This window comes from Pangasianodon hypophthalmus, chromosome 20 (genome assembly GCF_027358585.1).
Source record: "Pangasianodon hypophthalmus isolate fPanHyp1 chromosome 20, fPanHyp1.pri, whole genome shotgun sequence".
Classification (NCBI taxonomy): Eukaryota; Metazoa; Chordata; class Actinopteri; order Siluriformes; family Pangasiidae; genus Pangasianodon; species Pangasianodon hypophthalmus.
The window spans coordinates 21212439-21237008 of NC_069729.1; the positions used below are offsets into that span (position 1 = coordinate 21212439).

The following is a 24570-nucleotide window of genomic DNA, read 5'->3' on the forward strand; positions in this document are numbered from 1 at the left end:
TGTGTGTGTTGAGTGTGTGTGTGTGTATGTGTGTGTTGTGTGTGTGTGTGTGTTGAGTGTGTGTGTTGAGTGTGTGTGAGTGTGTGTGTGTGTGTGTGTGTGTATGTGTTGAGTGAGTGTGTGTGTGTGTGTGTTGAGTGTGTGTGTGCGTGTGTGTTGAGTGTGTGTGTGTGTGAGTGTGTGTGTGTGTTGAGTGTGTGTGTGTGAGTGTGTGTGTGTGTGTGTGTGTTGAGTGTGTGTGTGTGTGCGTGTGTGTGTTGAGTGTGTGTGTGTGTGTGTTGAGTGTGTGTGTGTTGAGTGTGTGTGTGTGAGTGTGTGTGCGTGTGTGTGTTGAGTGTGTGTGTGTGAGTGTGTGTGTGTGTGTTGAGTGTGTGTGTGTGTGTGTGTTGAGTGTGTGTGTGTGAGTGTGTGTGCGTGTGTGTGTTGAGTGTGTGTGTGTGAGTGTGTGTGTGTGTGTTGAGTGTGTGTGTGTGTGTGTGTTGAGTGTGTGTGTGTGTGCGTGTGTGTGTTGAGTGTGTGTGTGTGTGTGTTGAGTGTGTGTGTGTTGAGTGTGTGTGTGTGAGTGTGTGTGCGTGTGTGTGTTGAGTGTGTGTGTGTGAGTGTGTGTGTGTGTGTGAGTGTGTGTGCGTGTGTGTGTTGAGTGTGTGTGTGTGAGTGTGTGTGTGTGTGTTGAGTGTGTGTGTGTGTGTGCGTGTGTGTGTTGAGTGTGTGTGTGTGAGTGTGTGTGTGTGTGTTGAGTGTGTGTGTGTGTGTGTGTTGAGTGTGTGTGTGTGTGTGTGTGTGAGTGTGTGTGTGTGTGTTGAGTGTGTGTGTGTGTGTGTGAGTGTGTGTGTGTGTGTGTGTGTCTCTGCTGCAGTGTGTAGAATCTCAGAGTCGCTGCTTTTTAAGAACTCAGGAAAAATTCCCAGGAAATCACGTGGTGTCTTTGTGTCACGTGGCTGTTTGCCAGATTTCTGAGATTCAGGAGTTTGTGGCCTGAAGCGACTCTTTAAACTTCCTCACTGCTGCACGAGAGCTTCAGTCAGACAGCGCCATCTGGTGGCTGCAGGAGAAAAGCACACAACCGCAACCACGACAACAAATAACAACAACAACCATGACAACAAATAACAACAACAACCATGACAACAAATAACAACAACAACCACGACAACAAATAACAACAACAACAACAACAATAATAATAATAACAGCAGCAACCACAACAACAAATAACAACAACAACAACTACAACAACAATAATAATAACAACAGCAACCATGACAACAAATAATAACAACAACAATAATATTATTATTATTATTATTATTATTATTGTAGTTGTTGTTGTTATTATTATTATTTTTATTACTATTATTATTATTATTATTATTAACAACAACAACAACTACAATAATAATAATAATATGATCAGTGTTCAATCCTTATGTTCTGAAATTTTACATTTGACCTAAAAATGATTTCTAAACAAATTCTAACAAACTTTTTTTAAAAATAAACTTGTAATTATAATAATAATAATTATTAAAGAGTATTAATTGATCACTTTTCATGGATGTGAAGCAGAGTCAAGTTATAAATATTAAATGATAAAAAAGTAATGTAACAGAAAGCACAAAAAAATTACACAAATATACACTAAAATAATTCAAAGCATTTCAAAATAATTCACTAAAAATGAAAAGAAATTATAAACTCTGAAAGAGAGAAAGTGCTTTCTGTTAAATAACACGTGAGAAAAAGTTTATTTTCTTTTTAAAGGAGTTTACAGAGCTGAAGATCTTAAAGCGGATTTAGAGAATAAAGTTAAAGAACAAACAGAAACATAAACACACTGTTTGTTGTTTATTCAGTCTTTGTGTTTATCAGAGTAAGTGTCTTTTATTTTATTTTTAAAATTCTATTTGTAAAGTTTTTATTAAAATAGCTAAACTAATGACTTGGACGATTATTCTGGACATTTTTACTCTCTGATTTCACTTTAGCAACACTTTCAACAAACAAACAAACAAACAAACAAATAAACACATAAAGCGACTGTGTTTGAGGGGAAAAAAGTCTGAAATGTGTTAATGAGAGCTCTGCTGTTTTTATTTTTATCCCTGGCTTCCTGCTTTTCTGTTTCAATAAATAAATAAATAAATAAATAAATAAATCACCTCCTATCAGATGGAAATGTTCTCCTCAGGACGATTTATTTCCTCCTAATCTCAGTCCGGATCACGTTGTAAACAATCCTGAAAGAAACAAAGCCCCAAAGCCCCGGTGGGATTTATTACTTTTTTTTTAATGTTTGCTGGATTGCAACATTAATAAAACCCAAATAAAGAGTTTCATAAAACGTATAAAACAGCAGCAGAATTTATAAATCATTCCAGAAAATTAAAATTATAACACGAACATCAGGGGGAAATAAACGTTACGTATTATTTCATTTTATATAGAGTTCATTCTAGACAACTAATTTATAAAGTGGATAGATGCTTTTATAGTAAATAATAAATTATTTATTTAATATTTTAATACATCATCAATCTTAAATAATTGATAAGACAGAATTAATATTGTATACATGGTTTTTAAATGTATTTTATTGTATTTTTTAAGTTAGATCAGATTCAGAGACTCCTGCTTCACCCTCCCGGCCTCTAGATGGCGCCACAAATATTTCATTATGTTTCTCTTGTTTCACTACATTTTCTGAGCCATAAATAATCTGAAGTAGCGGTTGATCATTACAGAGCACTTCCCCGTACACGGACCTGAGCAGAGACACGGAACGCTGACAGGATTCCTCGTGTCAGAGATTTAAAAGCGAGAGAATTTTCCCTCACATGTCCTTCTGAGGGATTTCCTGGCTTTTGTTGCGTTTCAATAAGAGTCCGTCCTGTTTTGACAAGACGTTATGAAGAACGAAACACTTTCCAAAAGCAACAGCTTCATCAAACGCTTTCAGCTCTTTTCAACACCGTGTTTTTCTTTCAGGGACAAAGACGGCATTGTGCGGCTCGCTTTCCATTCGCGCTTCAACTTTTTTACTTAACACAGAAAGGACAAAATGTACTAATCAGGGGACGGCTCTGTTTTCTTCACTTACTGGGACGTCTGACTTTTCAAAAAAGAAACACAAACTGAAAAGCTGCAGGAAGTAAAAGCCTCGGATTGAAGTAGAAGCCCAAAAAAATCATCTAATGTCACTATCAAAAATAAAATTTCCAAAATTTCATTCCAACTTTATTCAATCAGTCGGCCGAGACGTCTTCAGTTCTGCTTTTTTAGTTTTGTACTAGAGCTACGATCCTAGTGTAGCTAACATATAACCTGTTTTTAAGATTATTCCTTTTAACGCTGTTCAAAATCGCAATAAAATTGTGTAACAGTGTGTGTGATCGTGTCAGTTATACGATGAAGATCCTCTAACGATAGATCTGCGATTACAGAACACCACTACGTTCTGCTCACGTCATCCATCAGCGTGATCCGGAAATCAGCTGGTGCAGAAAACGGCTTCGCATAAACACACACACACACACACACGCTGAGCTGGAGGTAATGAGGTTTCTCTGTGCATCAGTGTGTTTCCTTTACGCTTCTCCATCGCCGGCTCCGTATCTGTAGCTGCACCGTGAGTTCGCCGTCGTCCTATTGGTGGATTTTAGACGTCGTAGCAGCGCTCACACTCTGAGACTTTAATCACAGATTTCTCACACACACACACACACACACACACACTTACTTTATCGTCTGTGATCACAGTGACCCTAAATCACGTCCCTCAGGCTTTACACTGTAGGATCTTCAGCCTGATGTTTCTGTACCAGGAAACACTCGCACATCGTTTGGTCCTGAATTGAGATCAACGGCGTTCGAACTCATAATGTGATGTTTTTACATCGTCGGCTTTCGATTTAACGTCACTGTAACGTAAAAGTTCAGGTCAGTTTGAGAAATATCTGAGTAAAATCTCAGAATGTGAGCTCTGCTACGACGCTCGTCTAAAATCCACCAGTAGGAGGAGCCATTTAATCTGACTAAAAGCCACAATCAGATAATATCAGCTAGCTTAATGTTAGCTTCCTTGGTATTAATTTACATTGTATATTATCTGCAATATTAGCCTTCGCTAGCTGATGATGTCACATTAACACAGCGCTAGCTTAGCAAATCTTGCTAAAAGTTATTGTTTATTTAAACAGTATTTTATAGTAATCACTACATCAATCATAAGTGAAAAGTAGGAACTGCAGGTGTCACATGATCAACTTAAGCTCCGCCCTTTTTGACCCAGTGACGCCAGTCGCCTGGAAAAATAATCTACGTTATGTGACGTTAATTTTTTCTTACTCTCTTCTCTTTTTTAGTGTTTAAGGATGTAATTAGATGCACCGACGTTATTAATGTTACTAATTTGTTTATTTCTGCATGTTTTTTTCCCAGTTGTTGATTATTTCAGTGGAAAATAAAAAGAGATTTGATCCGAATCTCATTATTTAATCCGTCAGATCATGTGACCGTCATTTGCAGTGTTATTGTGAAACGCTCAGAAGCTGAACTTTGTCCTTGAAGCTCACAATGTCCTCAGAATGAAGCAAAATAAGACCACACACACACACACACACACACACAACTTCTTTACAGAATGGAAAAATCATCAGTGTCGGTGACTCAGTGAAGCTGTGGCTTTTGGCTCGGAGGATCTGGAGCGCTGGAGAAGCTTCTCCTCTGAGAGCTTCAGAAACACTCTGACTCATCTACTGCTTCACAATTACACAAAAATAAAACTCACTCATCTGTCTGCTTCTGATTTTTCTCTTCTGTCTGGATTTATTATACAATCTGAAAAAAGGAGATGGTAATGTTGAATTATTCATTTCAGCACGAGAGGCAGAAGATGCTTTTTCTCTTCATGTTTAAACCTAAACTTCATTAAATAAATAAATAAATAAATAAATAAATAAATAAACAAACAACCTGTTATATTGTCTTATTTTAATATTTTATAATATAAATAATATTTCATTTATTATTTACTTTATCAGCTGTGAAATTGATTATGTATAATAATAAATTATTATTTAAAAAAATTAAAAAATAAATTATTTGTGTAAAATAATTTTTGTCGTTTTTTTAATTCCTGCACTGATTTTTTTTCCTATGAAGTACATTTTTTTTTGCTTTATTTTAAATGAAATTATTTTTATTATTTTAATATAAAAATGTAAGTAATTGTTTTAAATAAAAATGTTACATATATTCTATATTTTATTAAAATACATTTTTTTAAAAAAGTATGGTATTGATTACACTCAGATTTTATTTTATTTTTTTTTAAATCTGAGAAAAATTCAGGAAAAATGATTCACTTTTGTTAAAATGCAAACATGTTAGAGAGAAATGAGTGAGCTGCAGTTTAGGGCTGAACAATATGATCATATAATATCGATATCATGATAAATGATGTCACAATACACTTTTCTTAGATACTGTAAATATTGTTATATCTTTTTTAATACCAAAATTAAATTTTTGGTTTCAATAACAAGCTAAGGTAGAGTTTGACTGTTTGAATAAATACAATTATAAAATATTAAAGTGTTTTTTACAACATTAATTTATTTTTTACGCAATATGTAAAAGTATATAATTACATTTTTAAGGTTGATTTTGAAATGTAACACTACTGTTTTCCCAAAAGTTGGTTATTAAACTTGTTTACAAATAGTTTAGAAATATTTGTGATATGATAGTTTTGTTTTACAGAAAATTTGATCTGGTTTATAGAAAATTGCAAAAGCGTTTTAAGTGGAATGAATGTTAAAAACAAAACAAACAAGCAAAAAAAACCCAGAAATGTAAAAGCAGAGATACAATCTGGCAACCCTGATTTCAACGTCTGGTTGTTACAACGCAACAGTCAGGGTTGCCAGATTGAGTCCATTTGAGTCCATTTTAAAATATCTTCTCTGGAAAATAGAACGGTTTGATAAAACAGACTATGATCAGGTTTAATCTGGATTTTAGTCACTCTGCATGTTTCTATAAATTGAATAAATATTAAAGCATTAAACAGACTGAAATCTGGCAACCTCTTGATAATTGAACGTTAGCAGTAAAATACACAGGGTTGCCAGATGATGTATAAATCCTGAGTGGAGCTCTAAATTTAGTGCAGATCTTTTCAGACTGATTCGAGATGTTTAGGTTTTTATTGTGTGTGTGTGTGTGTGTGTGTGTTGTGAGATGTGTGTTGGAGGAAGTCATGGCAATCTGGCAACCCTGACACATCCAATCTGGCAACCCTGTGGGCAGCAGGAGCACAGAAGAGGACTGGAGACGCGCTCAGATTTTTCGCTGCTCTCTCGCAGGCTTGTTGAGGAGAAGCTCCGTGATGCTGCGTGTGTGTGTGTGATGTGTGTGTGATGTGTGACGTGCATGCGTGTGTTAGTGTGTGCATATGAATGTGTGTGTGTGAGAGAGAGTGTGTGTGTGTGTGTGTGTGTGAGAGTGTGTGTGCGCCCACACATGAGATCTCAGCAGCCCGACAGATGATCACAGTTTCCATCATGCTCGCAGTGAAGCTCCTGTGAAACACTCTGCGCGGATCAGCGGCTCTTCTCCTCTTCTCCTCTTCTCTTCTCCTCTTCTCTGGACTCCTGCTTTCCTCTTTCTGAAGGACTTTTCCCACCTGATCAGGATCCAGTTTCAGATCCAGGTTTATTTCAGGTGTGGAAGTGGGGGAGAAGCATGTTGCGCGTGCCAGGGAGCGCCGTGGTTCCCGGATTGCTGCTCTTGTGGAGCTTTTCGCACAGTTTGGACCTGAGCTCTGCTGCCACGACTGTCGAGGGTGAGTAGGTTTCAGGGCTTCTTCTCTCTCTACTCTTCTCTTTTTCTTTTTCTTTTGAAGTTCAGAGTGCACACAGATCAGGAATATGAGGGTTTGGGTTTGATGCGCAGTTTTATCTCCAGCAGACTTTTTTTTTTAATGTTCCTCAGGAACCTTTTGCAGGTTTGCATGGTGTCGGCAGTCTGTGGTGATCTTCTGCACTTATGTGCTAGAACACTGAGGCTTGGTTTGTAGTGGTTCTCTCTCTCTCTCCCTCTCTCTCTAAAAAAAGAAAGAAAGAAGAAGATCTTTGAGAAGAGCCTGAGATTGGCTTACCAGCAGAACATCTAAAAGTGCCTCTTTGGAACATGAATGGTTCCTAAACGAACCTTTTAATTCATTAAGAACCTTGATATTGTAGTGGTGTGTGATCTGGCAATCTTCACATCATGATACTTGAAGAGTTTTACAATGTTCATGATATTCGGGTTTGAAAGTGGAAAAAATCTGTCACTGGGGTGTGTGTGTGTGTGTGTGTGTGTGTTGTGTGTGTGTGTGTGTGTGTGAGAGAGAGAGAGAGAGAGAGAGAGAGCTTTCCATAGCTTTCCTTTTCTTTCTTTTTAAAGTTTGTGTCCTCATTTGGGTTTGGATTGGCTTGCAGGTTCTTCTACCAAAACAACCAGACTTTAAAATGTTCCTCAGGAACCTTGCATGGTGTTAGAAGTCTGTAGTGATCTTCTACACTCACGTGCTAGAATGCTGAGGCTCAGTTTGTAGTGGTTCTCTAGGAAATGAAAAGGTTCCTGGAAGATCTTTGAGAAGATCTTGGGAATGGTTTACCAGCAGAACCTTAAAAATTGCCTCCTGGAACCTTATGAAACATGAATAGTTCCTAAACGAATCCCAAACGTGTCTTGTACCAAAGCAACCAGGCTTTGAAATGTTTCTCTGGAAGGTGGAGACCGTTTGAGAAGATCTGCAGATAGGTTTGCCAGCAGAAACTCTTAAAAGTGCCTCCAGGAACTGTTTGAAAGGTGAATGGTTTCTACATGAACATTGTAGTTGATTAAGAATCCTGAAATTGTCATGATATTTAGGAGTGAAAGTGGAAAGTGTTTATTTTGGATTTGGATTGGTGTAGGTTCTTCTACAAAACATCTAGAGTTTGAAATGTTCCTCTGTGTTGATGTTCTACTCATCTACTCGAGTCATGCTATTGCTAATTGGTGGCTACCAGCTTCAGAGCGAGTATTTTAAATAAAAATATAAATTTATTACAAAACTATTTTGCAAAACCAAATATGGTGATTGAAGAATTATGGTATGAGATTTTTACTTAATAACGTTATTGTGTTAAAATATTTTATAAAACACATAAGATTAGAAAATTATGTAAATTTGATGACGTTATTAAGCGATATGTGTCTAATGGTTCTATAATCATTTCAATTGCAAATTTTAGCATTTGTAGCGCCCTCTGCTGCCTGCGAAGTGAACGGCAATAAACACATTAACACAGTAGGGCCTTTCGCACCACGGGAACCTTTTCGTAGTACCTGAACTAATTGTGGAACTACCCACTTTTTGGCGTTTTCGCACCTCCGGAACTGGGTGTGATTTTAGTACCGACTGCCTTTTTCGAGAACCAGATGAGCTCCTACTCCGGAGCAGGGTCTAACCAGCACGACTGGTACTATCCGTGACGTAAGTAGACGTTGATTGGCCAAACGCGTAGGAAAACGCCGTCACCCGCCATGATTTAAAGCGCCGTGTAAACATACTGTAGCGTCGACTTATTCCGCAAGTATGGAGAACAGCGATAGATGGACGCGAGACACGACAAAAACACAGCTCCGATCACAGCGTCCTCCATCCTCCGGTTGTTTACGTTGTTCTTCTTTGTTTCCGTTGTTGAACGCCGCGCACAAATGACGTCGCTGTCGACCGGCTTACGTCACTTCCTAGTGCCCGCTGTCGGTGCGAATGCAGCCCTTTAAACGGTACTGGGAAATAGTTCACGCAAAATCGCCCAGTACTTTAGTACTGTACATTTAGTTCTGGAACTAAAGCGGTGCGAAAGGCCCTAATGACAACTCTCCTCCGTTCCTCTGTTCAGTATACTGATGTCTTGTGAGCTGTCTTCTAAGGAAAGGGGGCGGGGCTAAGTCCTCTGTTCTGGGTGGAGGTGGAGTTCATTTCAGGGCCAGAAAAATGAAGATATGATGAAGATAGGAAGAAATGTGAAAATAGCAAGGCAGTCGTCGAGTAAAGAAGTACAGAATCTTCTTAAATGTTGTGATTTAAAAATCATGACCCGCACCTTTAATCCTTTCTGTAATAAAATATGAATTAAAAACGATGGAATGATTTGCTGTTCCACCTCTTTAGCAAAACTAAATATGGTGATTATATGGTGTGTATTGTGATGCTAGCTGTCGAGTAAAAGTTTTAGCATTTTCATTAGTGCTTAAACGGCTGTGAAACGTCGAGTGCTGAGCTGAATTTACTCTCACAGGCTTTTTATTTAACGATATTTGATCAGGTTCATTATTTACCGCGAGTCCAGTCGCCTGAGAGACGACACTTTTTCACGGCTAATCATCTCTCGGTGAATAATTCTGCAGTTAGCATGCTGAAATATTGGCGTCATTACGCTCCATCCGTCTCAGGCTGCGCCGGTGAAAAGCTCCTCGTCGTCTTTACGTTTCCGCTCTCTACACACACTCGGCTCAGAGGGTTAGATGTGTGTGTGAAAAGCGAGCAGTGTGTTTGTTCTGAACAGACGTCTGACTCTGTGCTAACGCCGCGCTAACACTTCAGCTCTGCTATTCCGAACAGACGTGCGAAGTTTACAGAGCAGCATGAAGAGTCGCACTGTGACTGTTCTCATTCACTTCAGAGCTCATCAACACACACACACACACACACACACACAAACAAACAAACAAACAGCAAGGAGAGACAGACACACAGACAGACAGCTAAATAGATGAGGCATGTACATACAGACGTAGACAGTCAGATAGACAAGCAGGTCGACAGGCAGACAGACGAATGTCTAGACAAGAAAACAGAAGAATGGACAGACAGCTAGACATATTTACATAAAGACAGATAGACAGACAGATAGATGTGTAGATAGACAGCTAAATACATGAGCTACAGCTAGACATACAGATACAAAAGTAGACAGACAGACAGACAGCTAAACAGGTGAGACATACAGACAAGGAAGTAGACAGATGTGCACATACAGACAGACAGACAGTCAGACAGAGTCATGTACAGATGGATAGACAGTCAGCTAAACAGGTGAGACATATAGACAAGGAAGAAGAAGGACGAGCAGGTATGCACAGACAGAGAGACAGACAGCTAAATAAAAGAGACATATGTACAGTAGATATAGAAGAGTACATAGAGTTCAACAGACGGTTCTGTCTGGCCCTCAGACAGGTGGCTAGAGAGATTTAGAGAGATACAGACGGATGGATGGAAACTGTGTAGAAGTATGGAGATACAGCTAGACAGATTTTCAGATAGATGTGTAGACAGACAGACAGACACAAAGCTAAATACAGAGATTTAGACAGACAGACAAATCGAGTGAATGAAACAAACACAGTTTGTCAGACAGACAGGTATATAGACAGATTGGCAGACAAATGAACAGATCACCTGACTAACAGGCAGATAGACAGGTATACAGACAGATGTAGAAAAACAGTTATAGCACATAATCAGACAGACAGATAGATGGATTTGACTGTGTGTGTGTGTGTGTGTGTGTGATGCACAGACAGAGACATTTAGACAGACAGAGAAATCGACACAGACTGAGAGATGGATTTACAGATAGTCAAGTGTGTAAAAAGATACAGAAAGGCAGCTATGTACAGACGCACGCATGTAGACAGATGGACAGACAGACAGATACGCAGACAGATGAGAGACTATTGCACTATTTGTCCTTATAGTACACAGTTATAGAAGGGAATGATTTATAATCGCACTATCCGTTATCACCCAAATGAGGATGGTTCCCTTCTGAGTCTGGTTCCTCTCAAGGTTTCTTCCTCATGTCGTCTCAGGGAGTTTTTCCTCACCACCGTCACCTCTGGCTCACTCATTAGGGATAAATTCACATATTTACAATATATTTATTTCTGTAAAGCTGCTTTGTGACATTGTCCATTGTTAAAAGCGCTATACAAATAAAACTGAATTGAATTGAAATGAGAGACTCGTACACAGACACAGACGTTAAACGAACACGCAGACAGACAAGGGACAGACATGGAGACACACACACACACACACACACACACACACATACATGCATACAGACACACACAGACAGAGAGACAGACACAGGGAGGTATGTAGACAGACACACACACACACACACACACACACACACATGCACAGAGACGGTCTCAGACTATTTGAATGCACTTATTCTGAATGTATGAAAATATAAATACATGAACAGAATGAACCTTCAGATCAAACCAGTAAACAAACAACCAGACTAAACTTCCTGTTAAAGGTGCAGGACGAAAAGCTTAAGATGTTGATTCCAGGAGAAACTCCTCTGCTGTTCAGTGACTGTGACATCACAAACGTGTTAATTACACGGAGGGAACGTGTGGAATAAAAGCATCAGGCAGCGTGGAGTGTTTTAAACGCTTCCTCGATGCCAGACTCCGACTTCTGGAACTAATTATCTCCGAGTCCTCCCTGCTGTTTCGCCTGGTAGGAAAAGGCGTGTGCTCCGAGGTGTCACATTCACACAACACACTCCACATTTATTTATTACACACGTTTCCCTACTTCCCTACTTTCTTTTTTAGCAGCATGGTGTTTTTTTCTGGTCAGATTTCCTGAAAAACAAAACAGGACCCTGTGGAGCTGTTTACCGTCTGCTCGGTCCTCAGGTTGCGTAAAGATGGACTTTTCCACATGTAAAGGATTAGAGGGAAAACAAAGGGAGGACAGAATGTCTGAGCAGAGTGTTTGGTTTGGAAAATAAATCCCAAAGAACACATCTGTGAGTTGTCTATGTGCTGATAATGGTTTACACCGTACATCACGATATTCACGAGGCAGAATATTGTTCTCAGTGAGGCGTTCTCGTTGTTGCGTTTGGGAGGAGCCTGCCTGGGTAAGCCTTCTGAGATAAACGCAGCGTGACGACCACGCCTTTTAGCAATTAGTCATTAAAAAAAACTCAAAATATTGTAAAAAAACAAGAAGCAAAAAAAATCCATCAGCAAAATAACTCTTTGTGTATAAAACAATTGCAATTTTTTATTTATTAAAGAACATTACGCCATATCTTTTATCCGTTTATTGTTACATTTAATGTCAGCAAAACAAGCTAGCTCTTGTTCTTGCTTGCGTTATATTTTCTCACTCTTAAACTTAAGACAGAAAAAAAATGCACAACTTCTCTGTCGGAAAACTGAAAGTTACAGCTTTACCTCTGACTGTTACAAACCGCTGACACTGGAGACTCCTTCCATAAACATTATGTCAGTGTCTCCTTGTGTGTGTCTGCTGTACACGTCCCTGTGAATGAGCTGTTACTATAGAAACCATAACATATAAACCTGTGATTTTAATATAAACTTGGGATTTGCAGCTGCACTACTGTCAGAGCTGCTGTTATGGAAAATTAATCAACACCTTCTGACCAATCGCAGTCCAGAATTCAGACTTTACAAATAGCTGCGGTGGGCGTGTCCCACTTCGCAGTGTAGAGTTTATTACCTCAGAAGAGACAGAGAGGTTGTATACGGGTTAGAATTCTCCCGTCTCCAGGGATTTTTTCCTTCCACAGCGACGTGTGTGTGTGTGTGTGTGTGTGTGTGTGTGTGTGTGTGTAAGTGAGAGAGAGAGAGAATTACATCGCTATTTTCACATGCTTATGTCATCACCATGGACCAGAAGATGGATCTACTGGCTAATAGACTCTGGAAAAGGTCATAGACTTAATTCAGTGACTTTCACCCTATAAAGAGTTCAGCGCTGCGTCTGATGGAGGCGCTTCATCACATCGGACACGTCTCGCGTCGGAGAGCGTTACTCTACACACACGCTTCTATAACGCAGTATTTATTATTGTTAAAGGGTGAATAAACGTGATATGACCAGTTTCTGTCTATTTTTCAACCGCTTGAACTTTTTACAGCACGTTGTGGTTCTTTGTTCTCGTGCCTCGGCTCAAGTGCCTCGGTGGTGAAGTGGTCCGTTTCCATGGAAACCTGAAATCAGTCAGCACGTTTTGAACCGCTAATCGGAATGTGAGCTGCAAAAAACGGACTGTAGCTAGCTTTTAACTTTACACACACACACACACACACACACACACACACACACACATTAAAAGGGTGTTTTATGTCATTAAGCACTTTTAGAAAAAGTTTCATGTTTCCTGATCATTTAGTATTTTGTTTCTGGGTCATTTGATCATGTTCCTCTGACGTTTACTACCACATTCCATTGATGGTTACTACCATGTTCTGTTGACTTTAGTACCACGTTCCTCTGACATTTAGTACCACGTTCTGTTGATGTTTAGTACCAAGTTTTTCTGATGTTTAGTACCATGTCCCATTGACGTTTTGTACCATGTCCTATGTCCATTGTGACATTTGTATAATATTTTGCTCCAAGGTCATTAGTACCACGTCCCATTGACGTTTAGTACCACGTTCCTCTGATGTTTAGTACCACGTTTTTCTGATGTTTAGTACCACGTTTTTCTGACGTTTAGTACCACGTCCTATTGATGTTTAGTACCACGTTTTTCTGACGTTTAGTACCACGTTTTTCTGACGTTTAGTACCACGTTCCTCTGACGTTTAGTACCACGTTCCTCTGATGTTTAGTACCACGTTCCTCTGACGTTTAGTACCACGTTTTTCTGATGTTTAGTACCACGTTCTATTGACGTTACCAGGTTGTTTAGTTCAGCGTTTTCCTGTTATTAAATACTATGTCCTCCGGTTATATAGTACAGAGTTCAGCTGATATTTGTATAATATATATATATTGTATAATATTTTGCTCCCAGGTCATTTAGTGCCCCTGCGGTTTAATACCATGTTAGCAGGTCGTTTATTCCTGTAGTCCCGTTTAATCCTCGTTCCTCAGCTCTCCCATGATTCCCAGTTGTTTAATCTGTTCCTTACTTATTTGTTGCCCCAAAAATCTCCAGAAAGTTGTGTAAAAGTGTATATCTTTTCATAATCGATTCGGATTTTTAAAGCTTTGGACAAGTGGAGAGTGCTACACCCTCTGCACCACGCTGAGGTAAAAGAGGAAAAGAAACAGTATGATGTAATAAAAGAAACAGTATGAAGTGACTGTCGTCCTCATGTCGGGTTTATAAGAGCTAAAAATCCTTCTAAAGTCCTCTTTGTCTCCAGCTACGCTAAAAGTAAAGAACAGAGAGAGAGAGAGAGAGAGAGAGAGAGAGAGAGAGAGAGAGAGAGAGAGAACTCCCCCGCCGCCCCCCTGCCCGCCCCTCCTCCAGCTCTCCTGCTACATATACTTCCTAGATTAATGACTTTTCTCAATCCAGATGTTTCACAGCAGGCTGAGCGAGTGGGAAAGCAGGAGTCTCACTCTTTTTTTCTTTTTTAGGCCATCTTCCTTTCCTGTGCTTGTCTCTGATCTCCTTTGCCAAAGTTTAAAGTTTATCTTGTTTCTCTTTGATCTTTTTGTGTCTATATCATGTTTTCTGTCCACCTGTGTTTATCAAAACCTCACATCACCAAAAACACAAAAGTACCCAAAACTCACTTTCAAGACCATAAATGATTTATTTATTTTTACTATAATGAAATAAATGTCATCTTTTCTCACTTTTCACATAAACATTCCTTTGTCCTCCATGCTTATTAATTTATTTCTGAATAATAAATTAGTTGATGTAGTGATTTTACCCATAAAAAAAACACTTTTCCACATTGGACGAAATGCCCTTTTTCTGGTACAGTGGTGTTGCCTGGGTCTGCATTTGCATATCAGAAGCTGATTGGCTCTTATAGTTGATGATGCAGTAACAATTCGTTGTTCACTCACATGTTCCAAGTTATTTTTTTCCCCACACTTAATGTTTACTCTCATTTTCCCTCTAATGGATTTCCTTCCCCTTTTTTAGTTTTAAAGTTTGTAATGACTTTAAATTGTTTTTGCGCGTGTCTAACGCTACTTTCACACAAGCGACAAAGCGACAGACGAAAGTTAGTTCATTTTCTACTTACGTCATTTTCTTAATTCTATGCAAATTAGGTATGATGATAAAAGTGTTAAGCAACAAATCAACAATTGAATTGAATTCCCGTTTACTGTTTGATGCAAAAGTGAAAGAACTGTGGTTTCATCTCCTCCTGTCGTATACGACCCTCCATTAAATGTGTACAGAGACGTTACGAAGAAAAATAAAGCTTGGGAAGAAGTAGCAGAGATCGTTGGTGCCTCTACAGAGTGTATGTAGCTAGTACAGTTAGCTCGCTTTACTAATATAATCGAACAAATAAGCTAGTACGAAGCCGAGCACGTAACACGTAAATCAAAAGACGAATAGGTGTATACAGCTATTACCTTTTCCATCAGTAATATAAGCCACGCCCACAAGCGACAGCAGTAGCGGTCTGTACGGTCTGCGAGCGACTTGTCGACGTGGGTGTGGCGTCTTTATGAAACATAAATGCTATATGCTCAGTCAATCACAAGCTAGGTCATGTGATCTTCAAAACTAGCCTTGCTTTTCACTTGTTCGGCTCGATGCAGTGTTAAAATAATAAAATTAATAATAATAGCTTTGTTCAGTTTAAATCAGAATTTCGGTTTCGTAAACTTACATACATTTTTCTGGTGATTTGTATATAAACAAGTTCTCAATAGACCGATTAGTTTAAATTTAAGCCACGCCCCCTGTAGACGCCGGTCACTCCGGACTTGTGATGGAAGTCGTTCCCGTTTTCGGAATGTGTGAAAAGGGAAATGAAAGCGTGAGAAGGTTGATAATGTGGAATTTCCAGAGAAAAAACAAAACACTTCGGCTCACTGAAGCACTTCTGATTAGCTGCACAAACACACGCGGTGTGTATTTTGGCGTTAAATGTGTTTCTACATTTCAGTGGCTCCACAGTTCACCGTTAGGCTCCGCCCCCTTGTCTGATTGCTCTGTGTAATTCTGTATAAAAATGTTCACACATGACCTTTATTTCTCAGATGTTTAGTGGATTACAGAACGTTATACAATAATTTAAATAAAGATTTAAATAACAGGACATTGTTTTGTTCTGATTTAAGTAATTATCTCACAATACATTATTGAATATATTACCTGTTGTTGTTATTATTATTTGACTTATATGACTGTTTGTTTATTTATTTATTTATTTATTCATGTAATGGCTTGAATTTCTTTTATATAGTTACTTGATAGATTTGTCTGTTTGTCTGCTATATTAATAATGTTTATCAGAAACATTTTTTATAAAAATGTTTTCACTTTTTAAACAGTAATTTCTATATGGAGCTAATTACTAAAAGAAGCCAGTTAGCTATCATTAGCCATTAGCTAGCTACTGAATCGAAGGTGTGAATAGAAGGGGATGTGACAAATATGTCATGTCACAATATTTCTTAGGCGCTTATATGATAAAAATATTAAAAACATATTCTAATAGTTAATTTTTGCAAACAAACTGCCAGCAAAGAATTAAAAAGTGTTACATTAAAAAAAAAGTTTGATATTAATTTTAATTAAAACATTCAACATTGAAAAGGAGGAAATTTAATTTTAACGTTGTTCAATATTTTGAAGACTCGAGAAATATTTTAGCTTCACATCAGCTGCTTTTAACTGAAAAAAATACATTAAAGTGATATTTCAGAAAAGCGTAGTTACAAAATTTATCACAATATGGATATTACATCATCATATCACCCAAAGTTGTCGTGTTTTTCCTTTTTTGTGCCAAATCACGCGTTCTGTTCAGATTTCTTTATGAATTCCAGTAAAAACTCTTTTCACTCAGGACTCAGGACCGGTATTATTATTGTTATTATTAAACTTGTTGTTCTAGATGTGGACGGATCCTTAACGTTTACTGGAACATTCTCTTTATTTTTTTCTGCACTCATCCTGTAGACTCATGTTCTGGTTAACCTCACGCACTCGTCATGTTTCTGCAGCTAACGCCCGTTTATTTCCCAGATGCTGATGAAGTGCTGAGCTCATGGTGTGTGTTCGATGCTACAGTTCCTTACCTTCTTAATAAATAGAAAAAAGAAACTTAAAATGAAATTTATGATCAGTTAGCATTCAAAGCGAAAGAGAAAATCTGCAGGATAAGATTTTTAAAAATTAAAAAAGGTTTTAAAAAGTATTTTAAAAAGTTCTTAAAGCAGACAAATTCTGCTCCTTTTGATGGAGTTTATTTATTCTTTCATTTATTTAACATTTTTGAGTTTTTCTGTAGTGAAAAACATCTTAAAATGTAATGCAATGAAATGGTTCATGAAATATCTTCAATATTAAAAAATATGCATTAATACTGGATAATATTAAATAGCGTCACAGTTAAACATGTCCAAATGAATATCTACAGAGACATGAAAAATAAAAATGCACATCGGTTTAATTTTTTTGACAGGTTCTTTTTAATTGTCTAAAAATGTTTCAAAAATCCTTCACACTGTGAGGTAAAAAAACCATAACTAACAGTTTTTCTATTAATTTTAATATTCAAATTTATTTATTAGTTATTCTCTTTGTAAGTTTGCTGTATCTTTGTTTTTTTGTTTTTAGAATATTGAACAGATATTTCTTAAAATTGTGAGTAAAAATGAAGTAAAAATTTTAAAAGCAACCAATTCTAGAAGGAAAAACAAAGAATAATTGAAAAAATGTACAAAATTTAATAAATAGATTTTACACTATTAAAAAAATACTTTAGTTTCATCTTCCATATAAAATTTTGTGTAAATTTTTTTAGAATATTTACATTTAGAGATAACATTGTTTTTTAGTCCTTTGTTTTGGCGTTTTTATTAATTGAATTTTTATTGGTTGCATGTGTCGTAGTAAATGTTAAAGGTAACGTAGCTACAAGCTGCTTTAGTCTCGTAAGTTCAGCGCAAAGCTTAAGAACATTTTCGGCTCCTTAAACAGAAACATTTTTAAATGAACACGCAACTAAACCGGCCACCAAATGACGTCCATATGATTTTTTTTTTTTTTTTTTTTTTTTTTTTGGAACATAAATCAAAGCTGAAGCACAACAACAAGGATAAAAACATGTCGGAGATGTTTGTTTAAGAGTAGTAACCGGCTGAGCCTGATGAGAATCGAGTTTTAATGACTTCCAGGTTTAAGGAGAATAAAAACGAAAGGCCACGTCACCACGTTCTGTTTTTACTCCTGGATTATTTCATAACACGGAAAATCTGGAACGCAGCCTGCTGGTTGATTTACAGATTGTTGAAGGTTCCACACTTCACTGCTGGTGGATTTGCTGAAATGGCGGACGAATCGGAATTAAAAGTCGATTGTGACTTTAATAGCTTCGTCTCTGAATCGTCATTCAGCTTCCAGGCGTGTGTTATATTTTTATTTCCTTATTTATTTCTACAGTGTGCTGTTATTATCCTGCAGTTGGTGTCCAGATACATCGCAGTATTTTTGGCGATGACTCTGTTTATCATCCTGTTGTGGCAGCAGGATGGAAGAAACCGAAATAATTCCCTCGTAATTAAAAGCACATTTTAATTCCTGGAGTAAAGATGAAACTGGTAGAAGATCAGCAGCATCGTGTCTTCATTAATGATGAAGTAAAAGTGATGGCTTTCATTGTGAGAAAACTGTTAAAGTACAAACTCGCTATTTGGTTGAATTCTGGACTCTGATTGGTCAGAAGGTGTTGATGAGTTTTCTATAACAGCAGCTCTGACAGTAGCGCAGGTTTATATTAATGCACTCATTCTAATACGTTATCGTTTCTATAGCAACAGCTCATTCACAGGGACGTGTACAGCGGACGCTCCACTGATAATAAACGGATTAAAAAATGTGTGTAATTGTTGATGTCATTAACGTTTATGGAAGGAGTCTCCAGTGTCAGCGCTTTGTAACAGTCAGAGGTAAAGCTGGAACTGTAAGTTTTCAGGACAGAGGAGTTTACGCTTCTTTACGGTTTCTCGCTAACGTGCGTAACAAGCTGCGTTTTTTTTTGTCTTATTAACTTGAAGAGAGAGAATAAAGAGGCTGGTGAGGGAACGAGTGTTTATAGCTACTATAACGTAAGTGACAACAGGAACTAAATCGTTAAATGTAACTATAAACGGATAAATATTTTCCTATAACCGCACGTCCCTAAGTGTCAGTGATTACAAAGTTTATTTATTAAACAATGACGCATGCTTTTTGTTACTTATCATGTTCTGTTTTTTATTTTATAAACACTTTATTGTGTATCGTTGATTAGTTTACTTGGTTTGCAGACGTCCTTGTAATGTAATTTGTCGCCTACAGACCAGATTAAATAAGATAAATATGATTATGGTCAGAGCCAATGTGGCGTTCCCGGTGCTCAGCGCATCACCCCGTCTAATCACAGCTTATCTACTGTCTAATCACGGCCTGTCTACTTTCTCCTCATGTTCTCTCGTTCCTCTTCTCGTCTTTGAACTCATGCTAATAAATGTTTCCTTTCATGTTGACGCTGAAATGTGTGTTAAAAACACTGCTGTTTGTTCCTCCTCTCGTCTCGTTATCGCCCGTCGCAAGGCCAGCGAGTCTCACGCGCCGTTCTGCGTCTTTTGATAAGAACTGATTCTCGTTGCTTCCCGTTAAAAGCTCAGCAGTGAATCATTTATCCGAGTCGCTCTTGCTTTCTTGTTATTTTTTCTTTCTTTCTTTCTTTCTTGGCTGTTGGATTTTTACAGCTTTTAGCTCCAGCCCTGTTTTAAGAGCCAGCTGAGGAATGAGGCGGATTTTTTCCCCCCTCGCTTTGTTTCATCTTTCCTCTGTGGTACAGAAGCATGCCGTCATGTTTGGCTCTCTGATAGAGGAAAAGGAGAAATGATGGTTTAATTAAACTGGAGCAGTTTTTTTGTGTTCACATTTTCACACACGTAAACAATTCAAGTATAAAGTCAAGAATTCAGGAATTTTTTCAGAAACACTTTCAGTTCTGTTCATTTCTCACTCATTCTTTCTTTTTTTGTTCTTCTCTGATGATATGAAATTTAATATCATTTTAATCAATGAAAAAAAAATCATTTTCCTCAGTCGTTGATTTAATAACATACAAACAGGCCACGCCTCCTTCGCAGAGACTGACACAGGCCACGCCTCCTTTGCAGAGACTGACACTCACACAGGCCACGCCTCCTTTACTGAGACTGACACTCTCACAGACCACACCTCCATTACAGAGACTGTCACTCACACAGGCCACGCCTCCATTACAGAGACTGACACTCACACAGGCCACGCCTCCATTACAGAGACTGACACTCTCACAGACCACACCTCCATTACAGAGACTGTCACTCACACAGGCCACGCCTCCATTACAGAGACTGACACTCTCACAGACCACACCTCCATTACAGAGACTGTCACTCACACAGGCCACACCTCCATTACAGAGACTGACACTCACACAGGCCACGCCTCCATTACAGAGACTGACACTCTCACAGACCACACCTCCATTACAGAGACTGTCACTCACACAGGCCACACCTCCATTACAGAGACTGACACTCACACAGGCCACGCCTCCATTACAGAGACTGACACTCACACAGGCCACGCCTCCTTTACTGAGACTGACACTCTCATAGGCCACGCCTCCATTACAGAGACTGACACTCACACAGGCCATGCCTCCTTTACTGAGACTGACACTCTCATAGGCCACGCCTCCATTACAGAGACTGACACTCACACAGGCCACGCCTCCTTTACTGAGACTGACACTCTCACAGGCCACGCCTCCATTACAGAGACTGACACTCTCACAGGCCACGCCTCCTTTACTGAGACTGACAGTGACACACACCACACCTCCTTTGCACATAGGCCACGCCTTCTTCACTAACTGTCCTTCATTAGGCCTGACAGAAACACAGGCCACACCTCCTTGACAGGTTTACAGGCCACGCCTCCTTCACTCATGCTGAGGCACAGAGGCCACGCCTCCTTCACTCAAACTGAGCCACACCTCCTTCACTCTGATTGGCTGCAGTTGAATCATCCAGTTTTTGACAGGATGAGAGTTTTTTTCTCTGAGGCTGGACTTTCACTCTGGAAAAGAACATTCTGGAAATTTCTGACGAGGTTGTGGCTTGTATTGTTTTTTCCCCTCAGAGTCGAGACACTCGGCTTACTTCAGTTCCTTGTTTCTCAGAATAGAACAGAGACAGAGAAAAGCAGAATAAAAAAGTATCATTTAAAAAATATTATTTAAAAAACTTATTAAATATTAATTAAAATAATTGGTAAAAATGGTTTTTAAAAAAAAAACTTTGGTTAAAAAAAAGGGATATGAAAAAAATGTGGTTAATTATATTTATCTCAATGAAAATATGAGAACATTTAATTACAGAAAATGTTTTTATTCTTCTGTTTTTAGAAAATAAAAACAAAACTACATGTCACGATTCTTGGTACCTTCTTGTGACATTCTTATGAACAGCATGTACCTGAAACATGGTACCATATATATCTAATTTATTTATTTTTTTTAACTTTACCCGAGTTCTCACAAGCTCTTAATCACTCTTCCACGACTTTCTGTTTGGAGAGTAGAAATGTGTAGATATGTGACGTGACACAGAGGCCAAGAAGAGTGTATTTGGCTTGTTTTTTGTAAATTTTATAGCATAAACATTATATATCCAGTACACAACTGTGCACAAGTGATAAACACACACTCAATAATTAACATTAATTTTGATTTAGGTGTTGATTGTGTTAGTGATTGATTAGTGTTTTTAGCGTTAATGTTTCAGTAAAACAGACCAAAATGTTACATTTCCAAACATTAGTTTAAACAAAAATGAAAAACAAAATGTTGCATGTGCAATAAGAAACTGATAAAATGAACAGTGACAAAGTAAACTATACGGGATAAATATCTAAAATATCAGGCTAGCTAGCAAAAATTAGTGACCTAGCTAGGCTAACATTAAATAGAATTGCTTAACTCTACTTCTAGGTTAGACTTGTTGCACTTACAGTGCTAAGCTAAAATAATTCAGTATGCTTTTTCTAAAAAAAATTACAACTTAGGATGACAAAATAATGGAAAAAAGTGTGTGTATATATAAAACTGAAATATTATCCAGACAAGGTTCTTCGGTTCCTTCGGGTAAATGTTTTAGCTCCTAGATTTACAGCAACGTTAATGATGAATATAAAATGCAAAAAAAAACCTTTGTAGGTGTCTAATGATATCACAATGTTCAGCATGTGTTTTTGTCATAGTCGAAAAATATTTAAAAAATATTTTTTAATATATTCACTATAGGGATGTTTTGGGAAGCTGTGATAAAATGTTAGTTAGGTGTGTAACTTTAACATCCACAGGTCCAGACTGTGAAGCTCTTTTTTTTTTGTTGTTTTAAGTAGTGAGTGGTGGTGATGAACGTGATCATGCGTAAGTATAACGTGATCTTTTGCGTTCTCACTGTGCTGCTTACTTTTCCAGGATGATAAACTTCGTACACAGAACCTCATGTAGACTAAACTCTCAATGTTTTGCCAAAGCGCTCGGAGACAAGAGAGGAAAAAAAATAACTGGAGATGATTACACAAGCTGAGGCCATTTGCAGTGGAATATTATAGAACTTTATTGGATAGAATTTCTAATTAATATGCAATTAAAACGCATTTATGGTCATTCAGAGAGCTTAAAAGCCAAATAACATGTTCAATGCTTTTACTAAAAAAGTGTTTATTGGTCTTTCGTCTAAGTTTCAGCACTGAGGAAGTGAAAAGCACTGAGTTTGTGAGGAAGGATAGTATGTATAGTGTAATGTTCGTTACAGTCCAGCAATCATTCGGGGCTCTGTAGATGCTGCAGTCGTAGATGATGCGGCTGATCGGATCATCGCAGTTCTCCACATTCACAGGAGTCGGATGAGACCTACAAGACATAAGACAAGGATGCTCGAAGTGGATGTTTGTAACAAAGGGGCTGGACTCTGGCGGTGCTAAAGGAAAGAAAAAAATATATAACGACAGTCTTCCCTGTTCTTGAACTTCATACACAGGACCTCATGACTAAACTCTCAACTCATCGTCTGAGGGACGATAATAGCAGGCTGGTAAAGATGGCCGCTCTCTCCGAGGACGGGAGATACGGACTCAGTTGTGGCCCCAATGCCGACAGAATCACTGTTTTGCACGTAAAAATCACCAAGACGGCCATATGGGCGCTAGAAAACTACCAAAACACCAAATTTCCCCACTGGCATTGGACGAGGAGGTGATGGATGAACACACCATCCAATGAGTAGTCTTCACAATGTCTAAAAGACTTCTCAAAAAAAAAAACATGCCTTTGCACATAACAAGCACCAATAATATGAAAGTACTGCTGGGTTAGGCCTTTGCTGGATCTCAGGCAGTTGAGGTTGATCCAGGCTCTGCGTGGAAGTTCACGTCCAGGTGGTCTGCGCGACGGGGCATCAACGTAGTCTTGCAGTTCCTGAGATGAAGCAGACCACATCTCGGTCCAAGTTGAGTTGATCTAGTCATGGTGGATTTGGTGGGAGGAGGCAAACCTGTGGGCTTGTGTTTGATTCTCATGCTGTCTGGATCAACTGGTTGAAGAACAAGGCTGCTTAGTTGGCTACTGTTGCAAGCAAGTTTCAAGCTACGGAGAAGGTCAGCGGGGTGAGGAGGGGGATGTCTGACATGACTGAGAGACATTCCACAGGTGTGGGTGTGATAGTGCCACTAACTAGTTGCCTAGCTGAGTTAACCACAACGTCAACAGATCTCATGACTCCAAGCAGGTGCAGCGTATTCTGCAATAGAATAAACCAGAGTGAAGGTGGAGGTGTGCATGGTGGAAGGAGACGCCCCATCCTGTGCCTGCTAGCTTCTCCAGGATGTTCTCGCAGGCTTCTGTCTTTGTGGTGACAGCTCTGACGTGATGGGAGAAAGTCAGACTTCTATCCAATGAAACTCCAAGATACTTTGGTGTGGGGTTGAACTTCAGCCTTGTGCCATTCAGACTGATGTCAAGTTGGTAGGTCGCACAGCCAGGAGGAACACTGAGAAGACTGTCTTGGGTAGAGTCAGCTTTTCACGTCTTCTACGAGGTAGAAGAAGTGACTGAGGGTGGCTAGGTCCTTCTCCAGGGTAGGTTTGATGTTCTTGAAAGATTTGTCTGCAGAACCAAGAGCAGAGTCATCTGCTTAAGAGTATTTGGAGCATTCACTTACAGGCATGTTGGCTCTATAGGCATTGAATAAAACACGAGCCCTGGGGAAGACCGTTGTGGAGTCTCCTCTCTCTGCTTCTGTGGCCATTCGATGTCTTTATCAATCTTTAATGTCAGTGTCTCTAGGATGAAGGACCACTCTACGATGGGCACCACGAGGAACTTTGAGTTTGAGGACAGGTAGGGTGTTCAGTAGCTTCAGGTACAGGCATCTGTGCCAAACTGTGTCATAAGCAGCAATCATGTCTATGGACTGAAAAAAAT

General features: G+C 38.7%; 1 protein-coding gene across 4 annotated transcripts in view; it reads left to right on the top strand.

Annotated features, from left to right (window-relative positions):
- The first annotated feature begins 6313 nt into the window (after positions 1-6313).
- Positions 6314-24570, top strand: part of lrp1aa (low density lipoprotein receptor-related protein 1Aa) — a 139965-nt gene continuing 121708 nt past the window's right edge. For 3 of the 4 annotated variants that reach the window (XM_053227265.1, XM_053227267.1, XM_053227266.1), the window contains exon 1: positions 6314-6844. In XM_053227265.1, coding sequence (XP_053083240.1) covers positions 6745-6844 — 100 coding nt within the window. In that variant the 5' untranslated portion in view covers positions 6314-6744. The remainder of the gene's footprint in view (positions 6845-24570) is intronic. The other variant, XM_053227268.1, reaches the window with a different exon arrangement.